General features: G+C 46.7%; 1 protein-coding gene across 1 annotated transcript in view; it reads right to left on the bottom strand.

The window, feature by feature from the left end:
- Positions 1-19,620, bottom strand: part of LOC147668654 (uncharacterized) — a 574,419-nt gene that overhangs the window by 113,916 nt on the left and 440,883 nt on the right. Inside the window, exon 24 of the mRNA XM_086948545.1 lies at positions 12,677-12,878. Within this exon, the coding sequence (XP_086804671.1) occupies positions 12,677-12,878 (202 nt within the window). The remainder of the gene's footprint in view (positions 1-12,676; positions 12,879-19,620) is intronic.

Below are 19,620 nucleotides of genomic sequence, written 5' to 3'. Positions count from 1 at the left end.
ATGTGGCACATCAGGAGAAAACTACTAAAAGCCTGACTACTAAAGGACGGAACTTTCATACAACTGTAATGCCAATCCACCTCCTGATTACCAATAGGGAACTGATTCTTTTTTCCCTTTTTTTCCCCTTTCAAAGTAATGTTTTAATATAATGGTTTAATACAATGTGGATGTTTTATGATGTATGTTTTTATGATGTATGTTTTTATATGTATTTTTTATGGCCTAAATTGCCGAAATAAAGAATTTTTGGATTGGATTGGATTGGATTGAATATAGTATGCCGTCCTTCTCCTGGTTAATGAGATCAATTATTTCACATGTGTTCAGGTTGGCAAACTAGGTCTGCTGGTGGCCTGTATTGGGGTAGGTGATGTTTGCATAAGTGCCTGCTTGCTAACTCTGTTGAAGAGCATCAGTGCGGCAATGAAATGTGGATCGTAAGGGTATCCCCATTCCACTTACATATAGACGGCCCACTCATTTTCCAGAAAAGACAGAGTCCACCGAGTTATCCAGAGCATAATTTGGCAGAGTGGTCCATTCTAATCAGCCCTTTGTCTTCCATCGTATTAGTCATTTAAATGTCCCTACACAACAATGCTATGGTTCCGTGGCACCAACCCTACCACTGATCATTGTAACGATGAGACATAACCACCGGCAACTGTCAACTGTGCATTCTAACCCCACATTCTATTCCATACTAACATGATATTACAGCAGAGAAAGACATTAGCATCATTGCATTACAGTCATGTGCAAAGAAAGGCAGATACAACCATGACAATGAGGCTTGGAAAGTAATGCACCACCAAAAGGATCAGAGGGCACTAATTGCACTGGCTACCCATCGCACAGAGGGCAGCCTTTAAGACCGGCTGCTTGATCTATAAAGCCCTGCATGGCAATTGCCCAGATTTCCTGAAAGCCCTCATTATGAAACTTCTTCCGGCTCGCAATCTTCGGTCGGCTCATCTCCACCTGCTGGCTACCCCATCTTCAAACTAAAGACATTTGGGGGACGCAGATTTGCCCATCTGGCACCCAAGTTTTGGAACTCCCTTCCTCTGCCCATTAGGACCTGTGGCTCCTTACTCAACTTTAGAAAAATATTAAAAACTTGGCTTTTTTCCACCTCTGGCTAGCCTACCTCGCTGCAATCTCTGTACTATGCTAGCGCCAGGAAACTTATGGTGTCAGTGCGCTTTACAAATTCTGCTTAAGATAAGATAAGATAAGGGGTCCAGTCATGGTCTGAAGCAGCAGAAAAGCACCAGGTACGGAGTGCTTCATAAACCCAAAATAAATAGAATTGAGGAAAATGAATTTTACATGGCCAATGTGTCCCCTGCGTGTACCCCAACGTTTAGTGTATATGCATGTCACCAATGCATTTTCCCTCTGTGGCCTGAATAATGAGGCCTCTGCATTTGCATCCCACATTAGGATGCCAGTTACCAAGTCTTTCATATAAGAAACGTTAATTCTGCACTGAGGCCCAGGTGGCCCATGTGTTTGCATTGTGCACATTTAATATATCGAGATGAATCCATTTTGTGGCTCAGCCTGAGCCAGGACCCGAATTAAGGTTTCATGCCTCCAGACACTCTGAGGGCTGCAGCTACGTATCCCTGACCTTTGCATACTTTTGTCTAAGCCGAGAGGGGCCCAGCCTGGGGTGCCAAGACAGTATTTTGCACATAGTTATCTGCTTGCTCTACAGAATCACATTCTTGCCTGGTGAAGAAGGTAAACAGAACCCGTCTGCAGAGATAGGGCCTAGCCTTTCTGTCTCCGTTTAAGTGATTTGCAGAGCTCGCGTTCATAGCAAGCTCAAGGCCCCCACGCAAATGAACGAAGAAATATATGTCCACACCGGCTCTTGGTGAAGAGCGACTTTTGCTTCAGATAATACATCCCCGGACATAAGATATCAGATGATACCAGACGTGCTGGTCGTCCTGACACTGAAGGCCTCCCTACCAGACCGAAAGTCAGCTCCCCCCAGTTATCCCCCCAGTTACACGTCAATTACACGTCATGACCAAGTCGCACACACAAGTAGGGTAAAGGTTCCAGCTGGCCATGCAACCCCCCTCTATGCATCCACCCACCTATGACTCACCTATGACTCCTCAAGTGAACGCCCACATGTACGCCCTCATGCACGCCCACATGCTCTTATCTCTCTCTTTCTCTTGCTCTGCCTGGAGCGCTCCTCCCTATGTACGAGATTGAATGTATAAATATTGTACTCTGTGAATAAAGTTTAGAAGACCCTTCCTGAACGTTAGTGGTGATGGAACCGATTCTCCCCTAACTCGAGTTATTGAAATAAAGCCCTTTTGAATCGGACACCACGGACTCTGCCTCTCATTTAATGACCTTTTGTTTAAGTATAGAAATTATGACAGGGTAATACTTTATTTACCACATAAATCTGGCGCCCGAACAGGGACAAATCCCCTTCCCCACGCGCCGGAGATGTAGGTCCAGCCCTTGCCCCCTTCTACAGCCGTGACGGACTTCAGAGTGTACATGCCAGCGGGACTTCCTGCTTACTCCCTCAGGCCCACGGAGGAGACGGACTGCGACCAGGCATCCACACGAGGCGGTGAGGATCACGGATCATCCCAACCAGAGCCCAACCCGTGAGAGAGCAAGGTCCAAGGTTTCCGAAGGTCCACCTGTTCCGCGGCGCATGCGCAGTATCAAGTTTCCGAGGCCTTCAAGTTCTGCTTCCCGGTGAGTACCGCTATTGGGAACGCATAAAGTTCAAGACGGGTTCATTTATATGAACTCGGTAAAGATGTGTCCGTTCACACGAACACTGTAAAGACGGGTTCACGGTAAACGTGGACACGGTAAAGATGTGTCTCTTTAAGAGACCGGTATGGTTGTGCTGTATTCCAGTGCATAAAGTTAACTGTTTTCAAGTACATGTTTTACTCCATGTATCACGTTAATCTGTATCTGTTTTAATGTTTTAGTGTTGTAGTGCGAATGATTGTTTCAGTCAGAGTATTCTTGTGTTTATTGTGTTTTTAATTAAGTTGGTTTCAACATGCCACTGTTTTCGAAATTACGTCAGATAGGGACCAGAAAAGGCATACTAGAAGAGCCAGTTAACATCCCGCCTAGAGACACACCTGGTCATTACATGTATAATAAGCACGGGCTAGATGCCGTATTGTATTTAGAACTATGGGTAGATTACACAAAGGATTTAGAGGAGAAGTACAGATGGCCTATTTCAGGAACGTGGGATTCTGAATGTGTTATGAGAGTAGAGGAAGCGCTATGGAAAAAGAAAGCAAGACCCTCTCAGAAAGATGCCATTGAGTTATGGCGCAAAGAGTCACATAGGAGATCAGAGAAAGAATTCCACCAAGCAGAGAGATCTAAACAAGCAGCGGAAAAAGCCAAAGAAAAAGAACTGCGGGAGGAGGGGGAACGGGTCAAAGCAGAACAGGCTGATAGAGAAAGAAATGCCGTAGTTACTGGTATTTATCCCGTCCTCTCAGAAGAACTAGCTAAAGTGACCCCCTCAGAAACACCCCGTAGGTCGCGAACGCCACCACCTGTACCCCATAGAGTACGTAGAATAAAGCCAACAGCATCTGAGGCGTTTATTTCCTCCTATCTAGAGGAGCCCGCACCGGACTACGTAAACGCAGATTTCCCTCCGCCCCCACCAGCAGATCAGCTCGAACAGCTCCAGCAGACCGTGAAAGACGACGTAGGACAAGGGGCCGTAGGGGTAGGGGGGCCGACTGTAGATGTAGCAATCCCTCACTGTATATACGACCCAGAACCAGGAAAGGGCTCAATGCTCGTGATTTCACTAAGACTAAGACAGGCCGTCGATTATTTGGACAAACTACCAGATATGAAAGACCACCTAGATAAAATGTACCGTCTCATTAGAACGGGGGAGGGACCCGAGAGTATAGCAGAGGCCATGAAAAGCAGAAAGGTAGGGGTTAAGAACCACATCCTCCAATTTATTATTAACTGCCTGATCAGGGAACAAGACGAAGGAGACGGGGATGTAAAGCCTGGTCTGATAGAATGGAGTGATAACATAGATGCCGGTCGGCATGATAAACAGGGACAGACAGATAGCATGACGAAGAAAATACGAAAGGAAATATTAGCAACACACAGAGTAGAGTCTGACGAGAAGGGTGAGTCATCAACGGAAGAGTCAGACAAGGCGAAGGACAAGATAAATTATGTAGGCAAGGCACGACAGTTTGACAGGCCCAAGTGCCTCGACTACCGTAAACAGGGGCCTGCTATAAAAGAAAGATATTCCCTTGAAAATCTATTCCAACCTACTGAAAAAGCACTGAAGCGACGGATAGAGAGCGAGCGATCTCACACCCCACACGAAATGGAATTGGCCCGGTCAGCCATCCAGTGGGTGTCCAATTCCAATATATATAGCAATGATATAGTGGCTCAAACATTCTTGAGCCTTCCGCCGAACGAACAGCGTTTGGCCCGTATTTACATGGTCCAACATTTAATAACGTTGTATGAGCATCAATATTCTGATCCCGGTCAATTGCATAAATTACTGGACAACATACTTCTAGACAGATGGACAGGCCTAGGTACTGACTTAATTAATGTGATCCTGGATCAACGACATAAGTACTTAAATTCTCTGACCACATGCATGCTTCCCACCCCACACCACGACAGAAAGCACCTATACATAGACAGACAGAACCCCCTACGAGAGGTACATCCTGTCAAAAATACAAACAATGAGCTTCAACGAGTGTATGTTTACACCCCCTTAATGAAATTAGAAATACTGGAAATGAAAAAGATGCTGCCCTGCCATGATAAAGACCCGGGTGGGTTTCACCGAGAATTAAAAGACATTCTCCGCATCGGAGATTATACGTACGCTGACATTCTGAAACTATTGAAAGTACTATTGCCTGCAGGTATTTATGAAAAGCTTAAGGAAAAAGACTGGGAGGTGGGAGAGAAAAAGTTAAGTTGGGCAGAATTGGAAACAGAGGATAAAGACAGAGGCCCGGGGGTTGGTCTTGGAGACAAAGCTAGAGAACTACCTGAACTCCTAATACAGGTTTTGCCGAGACTATTGACTACTAAAAAGGAAGACTGGGATGCTATTTCAGCCTGTAAACAGAAACCAGACGAGGACACAAGTGATTTCTATTCTAGATTCGAGAAATGCTTTACTATTAATAGTGGCCTTAAGCCCAGTAGCGAGTCATATCCACATCTTTTCGTGAGCAAATTAGTAGAGAATTCCTTACCCCAGATCAAGAATAGAGTACTGAAGGTTAAGAGTACTTCGCAAGCAAACAGCCCTTCGCAAATGTTACAAATGCTACAATATCACCAGAACAGGATTAGAGAAGAGCAGGATCAGGAAAAGAGACGCATGAAAGAGACAAAAATGAAGGTGCTGGTTGCCCAAACGGTACCGGCAAACACGAACAAAAATGGCAAAAATGCCACGACACCTGTCAAAGGGAACTGTAATTATTGCAAACAACCAGGTCACTATGTAAATGAATGTGCTGTCCTGAAACACAATATAGCTACAGGCAAAACAAAAGAACGACCACATGTTCCTAGGCAAAATAGCACCCAACAGAGTTCACAACAGACAGTAGCGACTTTTCCACCCCCACCACCGCCTGTTCATGCCACACCACAAATGTATCAGTACACACAGTCAGACTATCCAGAATACCAATCGTACTCATGAAACAGCCTTGAGAGGGAAGTTGGCTTGCCCCTTATTGAGGTTCCTGTAGATCAAGAGGGTCCCTATGTACATAGTCGTGTATTGGGACAGGATAGAAAGTTTCTGATTGACACAGGGGCGAGCAGAGCTACCATCAGCCATGACGAGGTTCCAGGGGCACCCCTCTCGGGCTCACAGAATGTTTCCCTGGGATTTTCAGGAAAGCCTATTGTTAATGAAGTATCGAAACCAGTCTCCTTGGGGGTTGGTCCATTGTCACGTACCACAGACTTGCTACTTACTAAATCATGTCCAGAAAACTTACTTGGTATAAAGACATTAAAAGAACTAGGAGCAGTTATCTGTTGTTCTCCGGAAGGAGTGTGACTGTTCTTACGCGATTTTAAAGGACATTATGTGTTGACAGATTTTGACCACAGACTCCAGAATGTGCCACAGCACCTATGGGCACAAGGTCCGACTGACGTAGGTTACATGGACATAACACCACACCGTGTCACTCTGAAAGCTGGAGTAGTACTACCACGTATACGACAATACAGAATACCACCTGAGGCCGAAGTGGCCTTATTGAAAATTGTTGACGAACTCATTGCACAAGGGGTGGTAGTGGAGACTGACTCGAATGTATGTAACTCACCTGTTATTCCTATCCTTAAACGATCAGACCCTAATGCACCACCAGTTTACAGACTAGTTGTTGACCTTCGAGAATTGAATAAATGTGTAGTTCCACAGTACCCAGTAGTCCCAGACATTTCTTCATTACTGACTGCTATTGATTCCGAAGCAACGTTCTTTACAGTCATTGACTTGAAGAATGCTTTCTTTAGCGTTCCAATTCATCCAGACAGCCAGTATCTCTTCGGATTCAGTTTAAAAGGACGCAGTTTTAAATTTACGAGAGCACCACAAGCTTTTACAGAGAGTCCTAGCATTTACAGTCAAGCATTAAAAAGACAGCTGGACAGTATTAATATGCCTACCAGCACTGCACTGCTCCAGTACGTAGACGACATCCTAATTACAGCACGATCAGAAACAGACTGCGAACATGCATCACTGACGGTTTTACACTTTCTGGCAGACAAGGGGCACAAAGTGTCCCCTTCAAAGTTACAATTCTGTGCACAGCAAGTGGTGTTCCTTGGACACTTGCTGTCCAAGAGGGGTAGACAGCTGACACAAGAACGTATTCAGTTAATTTCTAACCTTTCGCAGCCCAAGACACAAAAGGAAGTACGGGCCTTCATTGGCCTCACTTCATACTGTAGGCAGTGGATTCCCCAGTATGCCTATCTAGCCAAACCACTCATACAGTTGACAACACAGGAGGCAGCGTCTTCGACTGTCCTCCCTCGGACACAAGAACACACCTTGGCATTTGAAGAATTAAAAAGAGCCTTATGTCAGGCGCCAGTTTTAGCGACTCCTTGTTACAGCAAACCCTTTATGCTTTTCGTAACTGAACGGGATGGAACAGCATTATCTGTCCTCACACAAGATCAAGCAGGAAAACACAAGCCTTGTGCTTATTTTTCTAGTACACTCGACCCAGTGGCCCAGGCTCTGCCTGCGTGCCTGAAATCAGTTGCAGCAACAGCCCTAGCCATAAGACAAAGTGACTCGATAGTGCTGGGACACCCCCTGATAGTACAGGTACCGCATGCAGTGGAAGTTCTCTTGAACAGGACACAGACGCAACACTTGACCGTAGCGAGACTGACAGGATATGAACTGATGTTATTTCAGCCACACATAGAGATCAGACGATGTAACATTCTCAATCCTGCTACACTTTTGCCCTCAAGTACAGTAGACACCGCACCACATGACTGTGTGGAAATCATGAATATAGTGACGAAACTAAGACAAGACCTGACAGACATTGCACTGCCAGACCCTGACCTAACACTCTATGTAGATGGATCATGCTTGAGGACGAGTGCAGGAGAATTAGTGGCAGCATATGCCGTGACCACTGACACTGAAGTCATAGAGACACAAAGAATAGACATACTGTCAGCACAAGCAGCAGAGCTCATCGCTCTGACACAAGCCTGCATAAGAGCTAAGCACTTGAAAGTGAACATTTATACAGATTCACAGTATGCTTTTGGCGTTGTTCATGACTTCGGAGTATTATGGAGGGAGAGAGGTTTCTTGACCTCTCATGGGGCCAAAATTCAGCACGGCCCGCTTATTCAAGCCCTGTTAGAAGCAATACATTTACCTGCAGCCATAGCTATCCTGAAATGCAAAGCACACACCAAAGTTACAGACACCATTTCCCAGGGTAATGACCTGGCAGGCAGAACTGCTAAACATACAGCCCAGACACCAACAGACACGACAAAGACAGAGGTACCGTTACTGACAAAAAGTATGACAGTCAGGGATCCTTCTCAAGATGTACTCGACATACAGACACGTGCCACTTCAGATGAAATAAAGAAATGGACTGAACAAGGAGGGGTCCAGACTGACCAAGGTTGGATGACTAAGTGCAAAGCCACATGGTATCTTCCACATTCCATGGTACAAGTGATCATAAACATAGCACATAGTCCAGCACACTTGGGAGAGAAGGCAATGTTAGACAGCTTACAGAATATCTGGTTTAACAAGCACCTGCGTGCAGCAGCGAAACAAAAAGTAAGAACATGTATGATCTGTTGCCAGTTCAATCCAGGTAAAGGCATTCCGGTGGAACAAGGCGGATTTCATCCTCCTGACCACCCTTTTGAGGTCCTCCAGATGGATTATATCCAAATGGACAGATGTAGAGGTTACGAGTATGTCCTGGTAGTTGTGTGTGCACTATCTAGATGGACAGAAGCGTATCCAGTCCCAGATTATACTGCTGTGACAACCGCCAGGCAATTGGTGCGAGAATTCTTCCCTAGATACGGATTGCCCCGTGTCGTGTACTCAGACAATGGTCAGCCTTTTTCTTCTGAATTAATGAAACAAGTGTCACTTCTGTTAGGATATAACTGGAAGTTCCATTGTGTGCGACATCCTGAGGCAGCAGGCCTTGTCGAAAGGCATAATCAGACAATAAAGACGAAATTAGCAAAGATCTGTGCAGAAAAAGGCGTGGATTGGATGGTAGCCTTGCCGGTTGCCCTCTTTTACATGCGTATGGTAGCCCATTCCAGAACAGGCCTATCACCATATGAAGTGGTTTTCGGTAGACCGCCGAATATGTGGGGTACGCCTATGCCTAAGAAAATAACTGATGTTGACAGTAACATGCTTACAGATTACCTGGCTTCCTTGATGTCTGCACTACTCTCTTGTCGTTCACAGGTTGCCGCCGCCTTCCCTGACAACACCCAGGTCAAGGAGCATGCCATAGTACCAGGCGATCACGTCTTTGTTCGGAATTTTGATCGATCAAGCCCCCTTTGATCGATCAAGCCCCCTTGAGCCGCGCTGGAAGACGCCGAAATTAGTGTTACTTACCACGAGGTCGAAGGAAGAAAAGGTTGGCTCCATGCCCATCATTGTAAAAAGTACTTTGGAGATTCTGGAACTTTGGTAAAGACAAAAGACATTACAGACTTTGAGCCCCCTTTGCTAGAAAAGACTCCGCAGCAAGAGTACAGGTCCAAATTACGATCTAGAAAGTCAGATAGCGTTTAATTGTTTAAGTCCACTAGGTGGTGAATCGGTTAGACTAGATTTCTGACATGTATAAGATCGTAGACCAGAATAGTAAAAAGAGCAAAATGAAAGAGAAATACTGCAAGATATTACGAAGTAGATGTATAGTATCACTGATTTTTCTGTCTCTTCTGTGCATCACTACAATCTGTATCAGCTTAATACTACATGTTTTCTTTCCTCCTATTGCCTCACATATACACTCTTCCCTTAATGACACTGTAGAGCATACATTTAGTGATCTGCCACCCCATGAACTGTCATATCGACTAGCCCTGCGCAACAATACTTTTATTCGGATGTTGCACCGTTCTCATCAGACCAGCAATGCAACAGATTGCTGGGTATGTGGCCGACTCCCACCTTATCAGAAAACGAAGGGAGTTCTGCCCTTCTTCCCTTTTCCGTTCTCCCACAATGGTTCGTGCGGAGCATGGTTTGCCTTAATGTCATCATTAGACAGAAAGTCCACAGTTTACAAGGGTGACTGGATATGGGGAAACTTGAATAAAGTAATGAATGAGGTATGTTTTCCAGACGAAGACGGCCTCCCCCAAAGAAAGGGGACCGATCTAGAAAATGAAGAGTACGAGCAAGGAAATGCTTCCCTTAACTTTATACTGCTAAATGTTCAGCCCATGCAAAATGCAGGTCCACCGACCATTTCAGTCCTACCAGTAAAAGGTGATTTGTGCGTTAGGAAAAAAGGATCAGTACATATGGGACACAGCGAGTGTAATGCTGTAGTCGAGTTTAATGATCAAGGAAAGTCTTCTTTCAAAGCATCCCGCCATACCTATTTCATTTGCGGTTAGACAGCCTATGTACATCTGCCCTTAGACTGGAGTGGGACATGCTATATAGCGTTCCTGCTGCCACCCGTCTTTCTGGCCCCATCCCATTATCATCGAGATTCACGACTAGAGCATGTTAGACACAGGAGGGAGACCGATTCCTCAGTGATTGATAAGACTGAGACAGCCTGGGAGCAATATACAGATTTTAACAGAGGACTCTTTTTCTTCATAGGTCCCGTCCAAAAAAGTAAACTCATACGCAGGTTAACAAGAACTCTAGAAGCAGTAGTGAATGAGACTGCATCTGCCCTGGCGAACTTGACCCAGGAACAGTCTGCCATGAGACTTGTTGTTCTTCAGAACCTTCTTGTTCTTGACGTCATCCTGGCAGATAGGGGCGGGGCTTGTACAGTGATTGGCTCCAGTTGCTGCGTTTTCATTCCGAATAACGCACCATCTGTGTACGCAGCAATAACAAGGCTCCACAAAATTGCTCATGATATACATCAAGACCCAGGCACATGGACTTGGTCCAGTTGGCTCTGGGGTGTAATATCGGCATGGGGATGGAAAGTGTTGTCGTTCCTAGGAATGATACTGCTTATGATATTCGGCTGCTGTCTCTGTCTGCAGTGTGGCCCGGCCATTTGCGGCCTGTGTGCAACTGCCTGTGTTCCACACCCACGTGTACAAAGGATCAAAGATGAACAAATGATGCTGTATGATCAGATATACGGTCTCATGAAAATAGATGTGTCCTGAAGGGTACAGTAGGGGACAAGGAGGGAATGAGGAAAATGAATTTTACATGGCCAATGTGTCCCCTGCGTGTACCCCAACGTTTAGTGTATATGCATGTCACCCATGCATTTTCCCTCTGTGGCCTGAATAATGAGGCCTCTGCATTTGCATCCCACATTAGGATGCCAGTTACCAAGTCTTTCATATAAGAAACGGTAATTCTGCACTGAGGCCCAGGTGGCCCATGTGTTTGCATTGTGCACGTTTAATATATCGAGATGAACCCATTTTGTGGCTCAGCCTGAGCCAGGACCCGAATTAAGGTTTCATGCCTCCAGACACTCTGAGGGCTGCAGCTACGTATCCCTGACCTTTGCATACTTTTGTCTAAGCCGAGAGGGGCCCAGCCTGGGGTGCCAAGACAGTATTTTGCACATAGTTATCTGCTTGCTCTACAGAATCACATTCTTGCCTGGTGAAGAAGGTACACAGAACCCGTCTGCAGAGATAGGGCCTAGCCTTTCTGTCTCCGTTTAAGTGATTTGCAGAGCTCGTGTTCATAGCAAGCTCAAGGCCCCCACGCAAATGAACGAAGAAATATATGTCCACACCGGCTCTTGGTGAAGAGCGACTTTTGCTTCAGATAATACATCCCCGGACATAAGATATCAGATAATACCAGACGTGCTGGTCGTCCTGACACTGAAGGCCTCCCTACCAGACCGAAAGTCAGCTCCCCCCAGTTATCCCCTCAGTTACACGTCAATTACACGTCATGACCAAGTCGCACACACAAGTAGGGTAAAGGTTCCAGCTGGCCATGCAACCCCCCTCTATGCATCCACCCACCTATGACTCCCCTATGACTCCTCAAGTGAACGCCCACATGTACGCCCTCGTGCACGCCCACATGCTCTTATCTCTCTCTTTCTCTTGCTCTGCCTGGAGCGCTCCTCCCTATGTACGAGATTGAATGTATAAATATTTTACTCTGTGAATAAAGTTTAGAAGACCCTTCCTGAACCTTAGTGGTGATGGAACCGATTCTCCCCTAACTCGAGTTATTGAAATAAAGCCCTTTTGAATCGGACACCACGGACTCTGCCTCTCATTTAATGACCTTTTGTTTAAGTATAGAAATTATGACAGGGTAATACTTTATTTACCACAGAATGATAAATAGCGCAACACAACAAAACATTCTCAGTAGACGTTACAGAAGGAAAATCTAGCATATTTCAGTCCAGAACTCCTTCAATCAGAGGATGATTCAAAAACATAACGTTGGGAAATGTTAAAAAATGTTAAAAAATAATTCATATGACATGCTTTAGCCTCCGATTTGTCCTACATTTACATATCGGTGGATGATTTAGGGGTATTTGAATACAAGGCCTTGCATCCAGAATCAGCTTTTGCCATTGCCAAAACAATTCCAATTATTTCCCTGCATATTATGGAGAAAAACACCTACAGCACATGACAACGGGTGTCAGAGATGCTAAATTCCACAGGCGCTGCTTTACACAGTAGAGTCATATGTTCCATGATCTGTCACCATGATGTACAGTAACATAACATATGTTTTCTGACATGCATACAGAAATAGATATATATTCACAGATTTTTACAAGACATACATCAGAATAAGAATGGTAACATAATCCTCCATGTATGCATGTCTCAAGTGCGCAGCATCAATGGATACCTGGAAAATGGGCCTTGGGGTCTCAGTGAAGGAGGCCATGCCCCTGTCGGTCAGGATGAAGAGCTTCATGTCTTTGATCAGGACCACGTCGGAGCTCTCCATCAGCCCGCGCTCCACGCGCACCGCGCTGCTCTTGCACTTGGACTTCACAATGTTCCACACCGTGACGACCCCGGGCCTAACGCTTCGGCACACCACATACCTGCAGAACAGAAGGAATCATCACTACAACGAGCAGAGCAGGTGGGAGACGTATCGCATTAGTCAGACAAGCAATGTGCATCCTTTAGGAACACATAGGGATAAGAAATTAAACAGTTTTAAATTGTCTCTGCGGTTTCAAGGAGATTGCTTTCCGTAAATACTGCATACATGACTATCTCTTAAACTACAAACTACTTGTCAATGAGAGAACGAAGCGGGATACAGACTGCATGACCCTGCAAGAAAGAGCATAGGTTGGATAGGACACAGCAGTGTGGGGCTTAGTGCACATTTTGGCAGAGCTAGCACACGAGTCAAAACCCTATGTTTATGGAGCAAGCAGCAAAGCTGATGCGAAAACCTCAAAGGTGGTTTTAACTATTCTGCGTTGCACACAACAGTATATTTTTGGCGATTATTAGCAGCACCCATTTAACATCATTGGTCTCTTACATAATAAAAACAGGATGGAACAATGGCAAACCACCCACTCCTCAACTATGAGAAGTGCATGACTATTTTACCTAATATGAAGACACAGTCGGGTGTAGTTATGGGAGATTATTTTATTTTGTATAGCACTAGGGGGCATAATACCAAGCAATAGCGATAATTATCGCTATTGCTTGGTTAGCGAAAAAAAAATATCGCCGAGTTGCGGCGATTTTTATCGCAGATAAACCTTGGTATTACCAAGGTTTATCGCAAATGCGATAAAAATCAGCAATAATGCATGAATATTGCTGAAAAGTCAGCGATATTCAGGCATTACCGAGCTAATGCTCTTAGCCATGTTATCCACCTACCATTGGATAACATGGCTAAGAACTGCTCAGGGCAGGTGTTAGCTTTTGGAGATATTCGCGCTTAGTGCGAATATCTCCAAAAGTCGCTAACATCTTGGCACGCCCACTTTGCATGTCATTAGTGATAAATATCACTGATATGCAAAGCGGGGCCCAAGATGGTCGCTATCTCCTACTAGCTGTCACTAACTGGTGTTAGCGACAGCTAGGTAATAGGGAGATAATTTTATCTCCACTTTCTTGGCTTTTAAAGCCAAAAAAGCGGAGATAAACTCCCTTGATAATATGCCCCTATGTCCCTTGAGCAACCTCTTGGATCTGTAACAACCCCACGGTGTGTAGCCCTTTGGCCCAGGGTGGAGCCAGCATTACAGAGCAACTTAGCAGCATGTATGAGCAAGGGGCAGGGCTCATACATGCTGTGAATGGTGATAGGCAGTGAGGCTTGATGTTGGAAAGAGCTGGGGAAGAGTCGGCAGCAACGTTATTTCTGGATGTACTCAACAAACATGTGCAGACAGTACCTGATGGCTACTGGGCTTTCAGAGGAGTACTAATTGTATAGCCAGTGAATGTGCCCTTTCAGCTGTACCGCTGCCTTTAATTTCCTGTTTATGGGCCAGTGCAGTCCAGCTTTTTTGCTTTCGGATTGAAGTTGAGGGTCGGAATGAGGATGTGGCGTTACGGCCAGAGGTACTAACTTTGGAGCTGGGAACCAGTTTCGAGTCTCAGCCTCTGCTCTACATCCTTTGACCCTGGGCAAATCACTTGGGGCTTTATTACGAGTCTGGCGGTCCTCCTGGAGAAACAACCTTTACATTGCTGTCATTAGACCTCGATACCTTTACAACATGGTCATTACAACGTGTTACAATGCGATGCCATTACTACGCAAGTCAATACATCGACTTGCAGTAGATGGCACTCTAACATATGGAATAGTATAATTTACTATTCCAACACCTTCCCTACTGTTGCGTATGCTGGAGTTGGAATAGTCATTTATACTATTCCTAATGTTTTTTTTTAAAAACCTTTATTACAAGAAAAGTAGTACAGTTACAGACCTACAACTACAGAGGCCGGCTAGTAGCAATAAATACCAAATTTGCAATGTTACACAGCTCATCAGCCGACAACCCGTGGGTCCGGCAGCGATACCGCATGGCAATGTAGAGATCTTGTGGTGATAGGAGGATAAATGAAAGGTTTCACATTTTATATTTTACAAAACAAACACACAAACAAAAATTCCGAGGCTATAGACTATACAGTGAGTGGCTGTCCCGGGCAGCAGGGGGAGCGACCCAGCTAAAGGAGCTGATTTGATGAAGGATGGAGGATCTCGGGGAGGGAAGGGGGCCGAGAATAGGCAAGCAAGTCGTGTACAATAGGATATAGATGCCATGGAATGCACGGTCACGGGGACAGAGGAATGTCAGAGACTTCTATGAAAGGGGGGGGCGCAAATCTCTCCAAGATACGAATTCCATTGGCCCCATATCCTCCCCCACTTCTTGGGCCTGCCACGGGCGACATGCACAATTTTTTCTCTGAACATGCACCAGTCCATGTTTTTTTCCCATGTCGAGACTAGAGGTGCCCTTTGAGACCCCCACAGTTGGGCTATGTCCCTTTTCGCTATCATGTTGCCGAGGGTGGCCCATTGAGTCTGAGCAACGCTGTAGTCATTCGGCTCCCAGATGTTCAACAAACAGCATCTGGCCTCTGGCAATAATGAAACATCCGTCACCTCTTCCGTAACAGCATGCACACGGTTCCAGAATACCACAACATCCGGACATTCCCATAAGATATGAAGAAAGGTAGCAAGCATACCGCAGCCGCGCCTACACAACCCATCCACAGAATAACCCATACACATCAGGCGTGGACCCGTGACAGACACGGTGTAAAATCTTCAGTTGCACCAGCCGGAGACGCGCCGGAATCGCGACCTCCTTGGGGGAAGATATCGCGACCTGCCAATCTTCATCATCCAACTCCAGTCCATCGCCGGTCCAAGCCCCACAAAGCTGTACAAGGAGATCCGAGCGGTCATTGATAAGTTTTTTATAAATGAGAGAAATAGTACTATCGGGGACGTACCCGTCAAGCACTCTATCTTCCAGGGGAGAGGACTCTGGAATTGCGGTTCCGGTTGGGAAGACCGACTCAAGCGCATGGCGGATCTGGATGTAGTGGAAGTGCTCCCTATCACTCAATGCATATTCTCGTTTGAGTTCATCAAAAGTTTTGATTCTGTTCTTGACCCAGAGATCTCTGACCCTACTGATGCCGATGAGGTCCCATTTGTCGAATCCCTTTGTCGTCCAAAGACTGCCCAGTCTCTCAGCCGCGTAAAGCGGGGTAGCTCTGGTCAGCTTGTCCGACCACCCCGTGGCCGCAGTTGCACTACCCCACACCCGTACTGCAACCCCAGTGGGGCCAGTCAGATTCTTCCTAGCCGATCTAGAGTAGAGCGCCCTATTATAGTCGCCACCCGGTAGCTGCCATCTATCCATTTCGAATGCGGGATTCGGGACAGGACCGTACATTGCGTGGTTGACTGCACTCAATTGGGATGCCGAATAGTATCGCTTGATATCAGGCAACGCTATGCCACCATCGTACCAGGGCAAAGTCAATTTCGCCAGTGCAATGCGAGGTCGCCCGCCCCACACGAGCTTCCTCTGGAGGCCCTCAATCTCACGGAAATAACTAGCAGGCACCAAATCAAGCGTGTTTTGGATGGCGTACAGGAATCGGGGAAGAGACATCATCTTAAAGAGGGACGCTCTACCTACCGGGGACAGCGGAAAATCACACCACGCCGTGACGTCCGATCTAAGCCGGATAAGCGGAGGAAGCAAATTCCTATCATATCCAATAATATATAAATCCCCAGATACTGAAAACCAACGTGTGAGATCGGTATCGGACATACGCGGGGCAGGGGAGGCAATTCTCCAGTAAGCGAGTAAATACAGGACTTGGCCCAGTTAATAACCAAGCCAGAATTCCTCCCGAAGGAACTCAAAACATCGAACAAGACTCCTAATGATTTACGAGGGGAAGTGAGGTATAGCAATATGTCGTCTGCATACAACGATATACGATCCTCAAAGTCAGGGGACCACCTAATGCCCTTGAGCGATGGTTCCCAACGAAGCCACGCGGCAAGTGGCTCAAGGGCAAGCGCGAAGGGCAGTGGTGACAAAGGGCAGCCCTGCCGTGTGTCTCTTCCGAGAACAAAAGGTTCTGAGGCCCTACCGTTAACTACCACTTGGGCTAGCGGTTGCTCATATAGGAGTCTAACCCACCCGATGAAGTTGGGGCCAAAACCAAATTTTGCAAGGGCCGCCCACAAATACGGCCACTCCACCATGTCAAAGGCCATCGAGGCATCCAAGGAAACCAAGATGGCCGGCTCACGAAGCGACCCCGCCCCTGCCAATACACCATGAATAAGGTGAAGGTTGAGCGCGGTATTTCGATGGGGTATGAACCCAGAATGATCTGGGTGTATCAAGTCGCTGATCACCTTTATCAGCCGATTTGCCAAAAGTTTTGCCAAGATCTTTGGCTCGACGTTCAAAAGCGAAATCGGCCTGTATGATGAACATTGATCACGGGGCTTCCCGTCTTTGTGGATGACTACAATGGACGCCAGTCTCTGATCCCGGGGAAGGGATCCGAGATCTCGCGATTCCAAAAACATTTGGCGAAGATGCAGCGCCATTTTGTCGGGACACAGCTTGTACAGCTCGATCGGGATACCATTCGGGCCGGAGGCCTTCCCAGAACGAAGGGAGCGGATAGCGAGCGTTATTTCATCGGTGGAAAATTCCGCCTCCATAAGCTCCTTGTCTAACTCCGACAAGCTAGGCAACGCGATATACCTCAGTAGCAAATGTGAGTCCTCCGCCGGTCTGTCCGAGACTGGCGCGTAAACCTTCTGAAAGTGCTGGGCAAAGACCCGACTATCTCAACCGGGTCCACAACCCGCGATCCATCCGCTCTTTCAACAACCACCCGATTCAATCTGTCTCTTTTATCCAACCAAGCAATCAATTTTCCCGCTTTATCATCAACATCATACAGACGCCCCTGTTGCTCACGACTCATTGCCTTGGCCGCATCAGTCACCAGAGCCCTGTAGTCAGACTGTTTAAGGGCTAGATCATTCAACCCCTCAGGTGTAACCCCAGATTCCAACTCTTCTTCCAAAGCAGTAATTTCATTCTCCAAACGTACCACCTCCTCATTCTTGCTTTTCCTCGCACTGGCAATCAAGGACAAGGTTTGACCACGAATCACAGTCTTATAAGCCTCCCACAGGGAGATGGGGGAGGACACCGACCCCACGTTCTCAGCAAAGTAATAATCCATGCACTTAACCACCTCGGCTCTAGTTTTAGGATTACGTAGGTGCCAGGGTTAATCGGAGCAACCCGGCCCTCAGTTCCCAACTGTACATCAACAGTAAGCCAGAGTGGGGAGTGGTCCGAGATCCCCCTAGCAAGGTGTCGAATTTCCCTCACAGAGACCACCTGCACCGCCGGTATTAGGATATAATCAAGCCTCGAGAGACTCCCATGTGCTCCCGAATAAAAGGTATATTGTCCCTGTCCGGGGTGCAGTTGCCTTCAGCAATCCACTAGTCCCAGCGCATCCAGGAAGTTGCCCAGCCATGATTGTGATTTCGGGAGAACCCTGGGGGGGCTACGATCCTCACTACCACAGACAACCGAGTTAAAGTCACCACCCACAACCAACATACCCTCAGGAAAACCCAAAACCACCCTTCCCAAATCAGAAAATGTGGTGGACTGTAGGCCTGGCGGGACATATACAGAGAGTATGGAGATCGTCTTCCCCTCCCAGCGGCCCGTAATGGCCGCATATCGACCTCTATCATCCAGCACAGTGTCATCTATCTCCAGGGGGAGGGAGCTCCTAACGAGGACGCCCGCCCCCCTCGACCCAGTAGTAAATCCGGAGTGTGCCGCCAGACGATAGCCCCGTCTATTCAATGCATGGCATGTGTTCCCAATTAGATGTGTTTCCTGCAATAACACTATATCTGGGGAGAGACGTTTCAAGTATTGCAGAACTATCCCCCGCTTTATCCTGTCACCCAGACCATTGACATTCCAGCTCAGCACCCTCAGCCCCCTACCCCCCATCCCAGAAATGAGAACAGTGCTTCCCTCATGAAGAAACAGGCACAAAAGACAAGATATGCAGCAAAGCATAGCCTCGAAATAAACAAAGAAACAAAGACCCCCCCACCACCCCAGAGGAATCTCCAAAACACACCTCCCCACCCTGCACCCCTGCGTTAGACCAAGAAGCCACCCCAACTTCCAGTGTGCCTGTCGCCCCATTAAACTAACCTACAAAAAGAGAGAAAAACCCCTAGAGGAGGAAGAGTCCCGATTCCTCCCGCACCCGGGTAATCACCAATATATGTACATAAGAATCATCTAACCACTGCTATAAGTCCATAGAGCTGGCACGCCGGTAAGGACTCACTCCTCCTGTTCCTCCAGGCCACCTTCAGCGCCCCTGATTGTTCCGGGCAGTTCCGATGTGCCGGCAGAGTATCAAGCCAGTCATTGACAACCTCAGGGCGGTCAAAGAAGAGCGCACGTTCCTCATATTCAATCCTCAATCGGGCCGGGAAAAGCATAGCATACTTCAGTCCCATGTCTCTAAGTCGCCGTTTCACACCTGTGAAGCCCATGCGTTGTTTTTGCACCGCCTGTGTAAAATCCGGATAAAAACTGATCGATGCGTTTTCAAATTTTGTGGGACCATTGGTGCGTGATGCTTGAAGAATAGCGTCTCTGTCCCGAAAATTAAAAATCCTGGCTATGATAGGCCTAGGTGTGGCACCCAGTTTAGGCTTCCCACCGGGAACTCTGTGGG

Source organism: Lissotriton vulgaris, unplaced genomic scaffold (genome assembly GCF_964263255.1).
Source record: "Lissotriton vulgaris unplaced genomic scaffold, aLisVul1.2 SCAFFOLD_518, whole genome shotgun sequence".
Classification (NCBI taxonomy): domain Eukaryota; kingdom Metazoa; phylum Chordata; class Amphibia; order Caudata; family Salamandridae; genus Lissotriton; species Lissotriton vulgaris.
The sequence above is the reverse complement of the archived record's forward strand: the minus strand, read 5'-3'. Positions and strand labels throughout refer to the sequence as shown.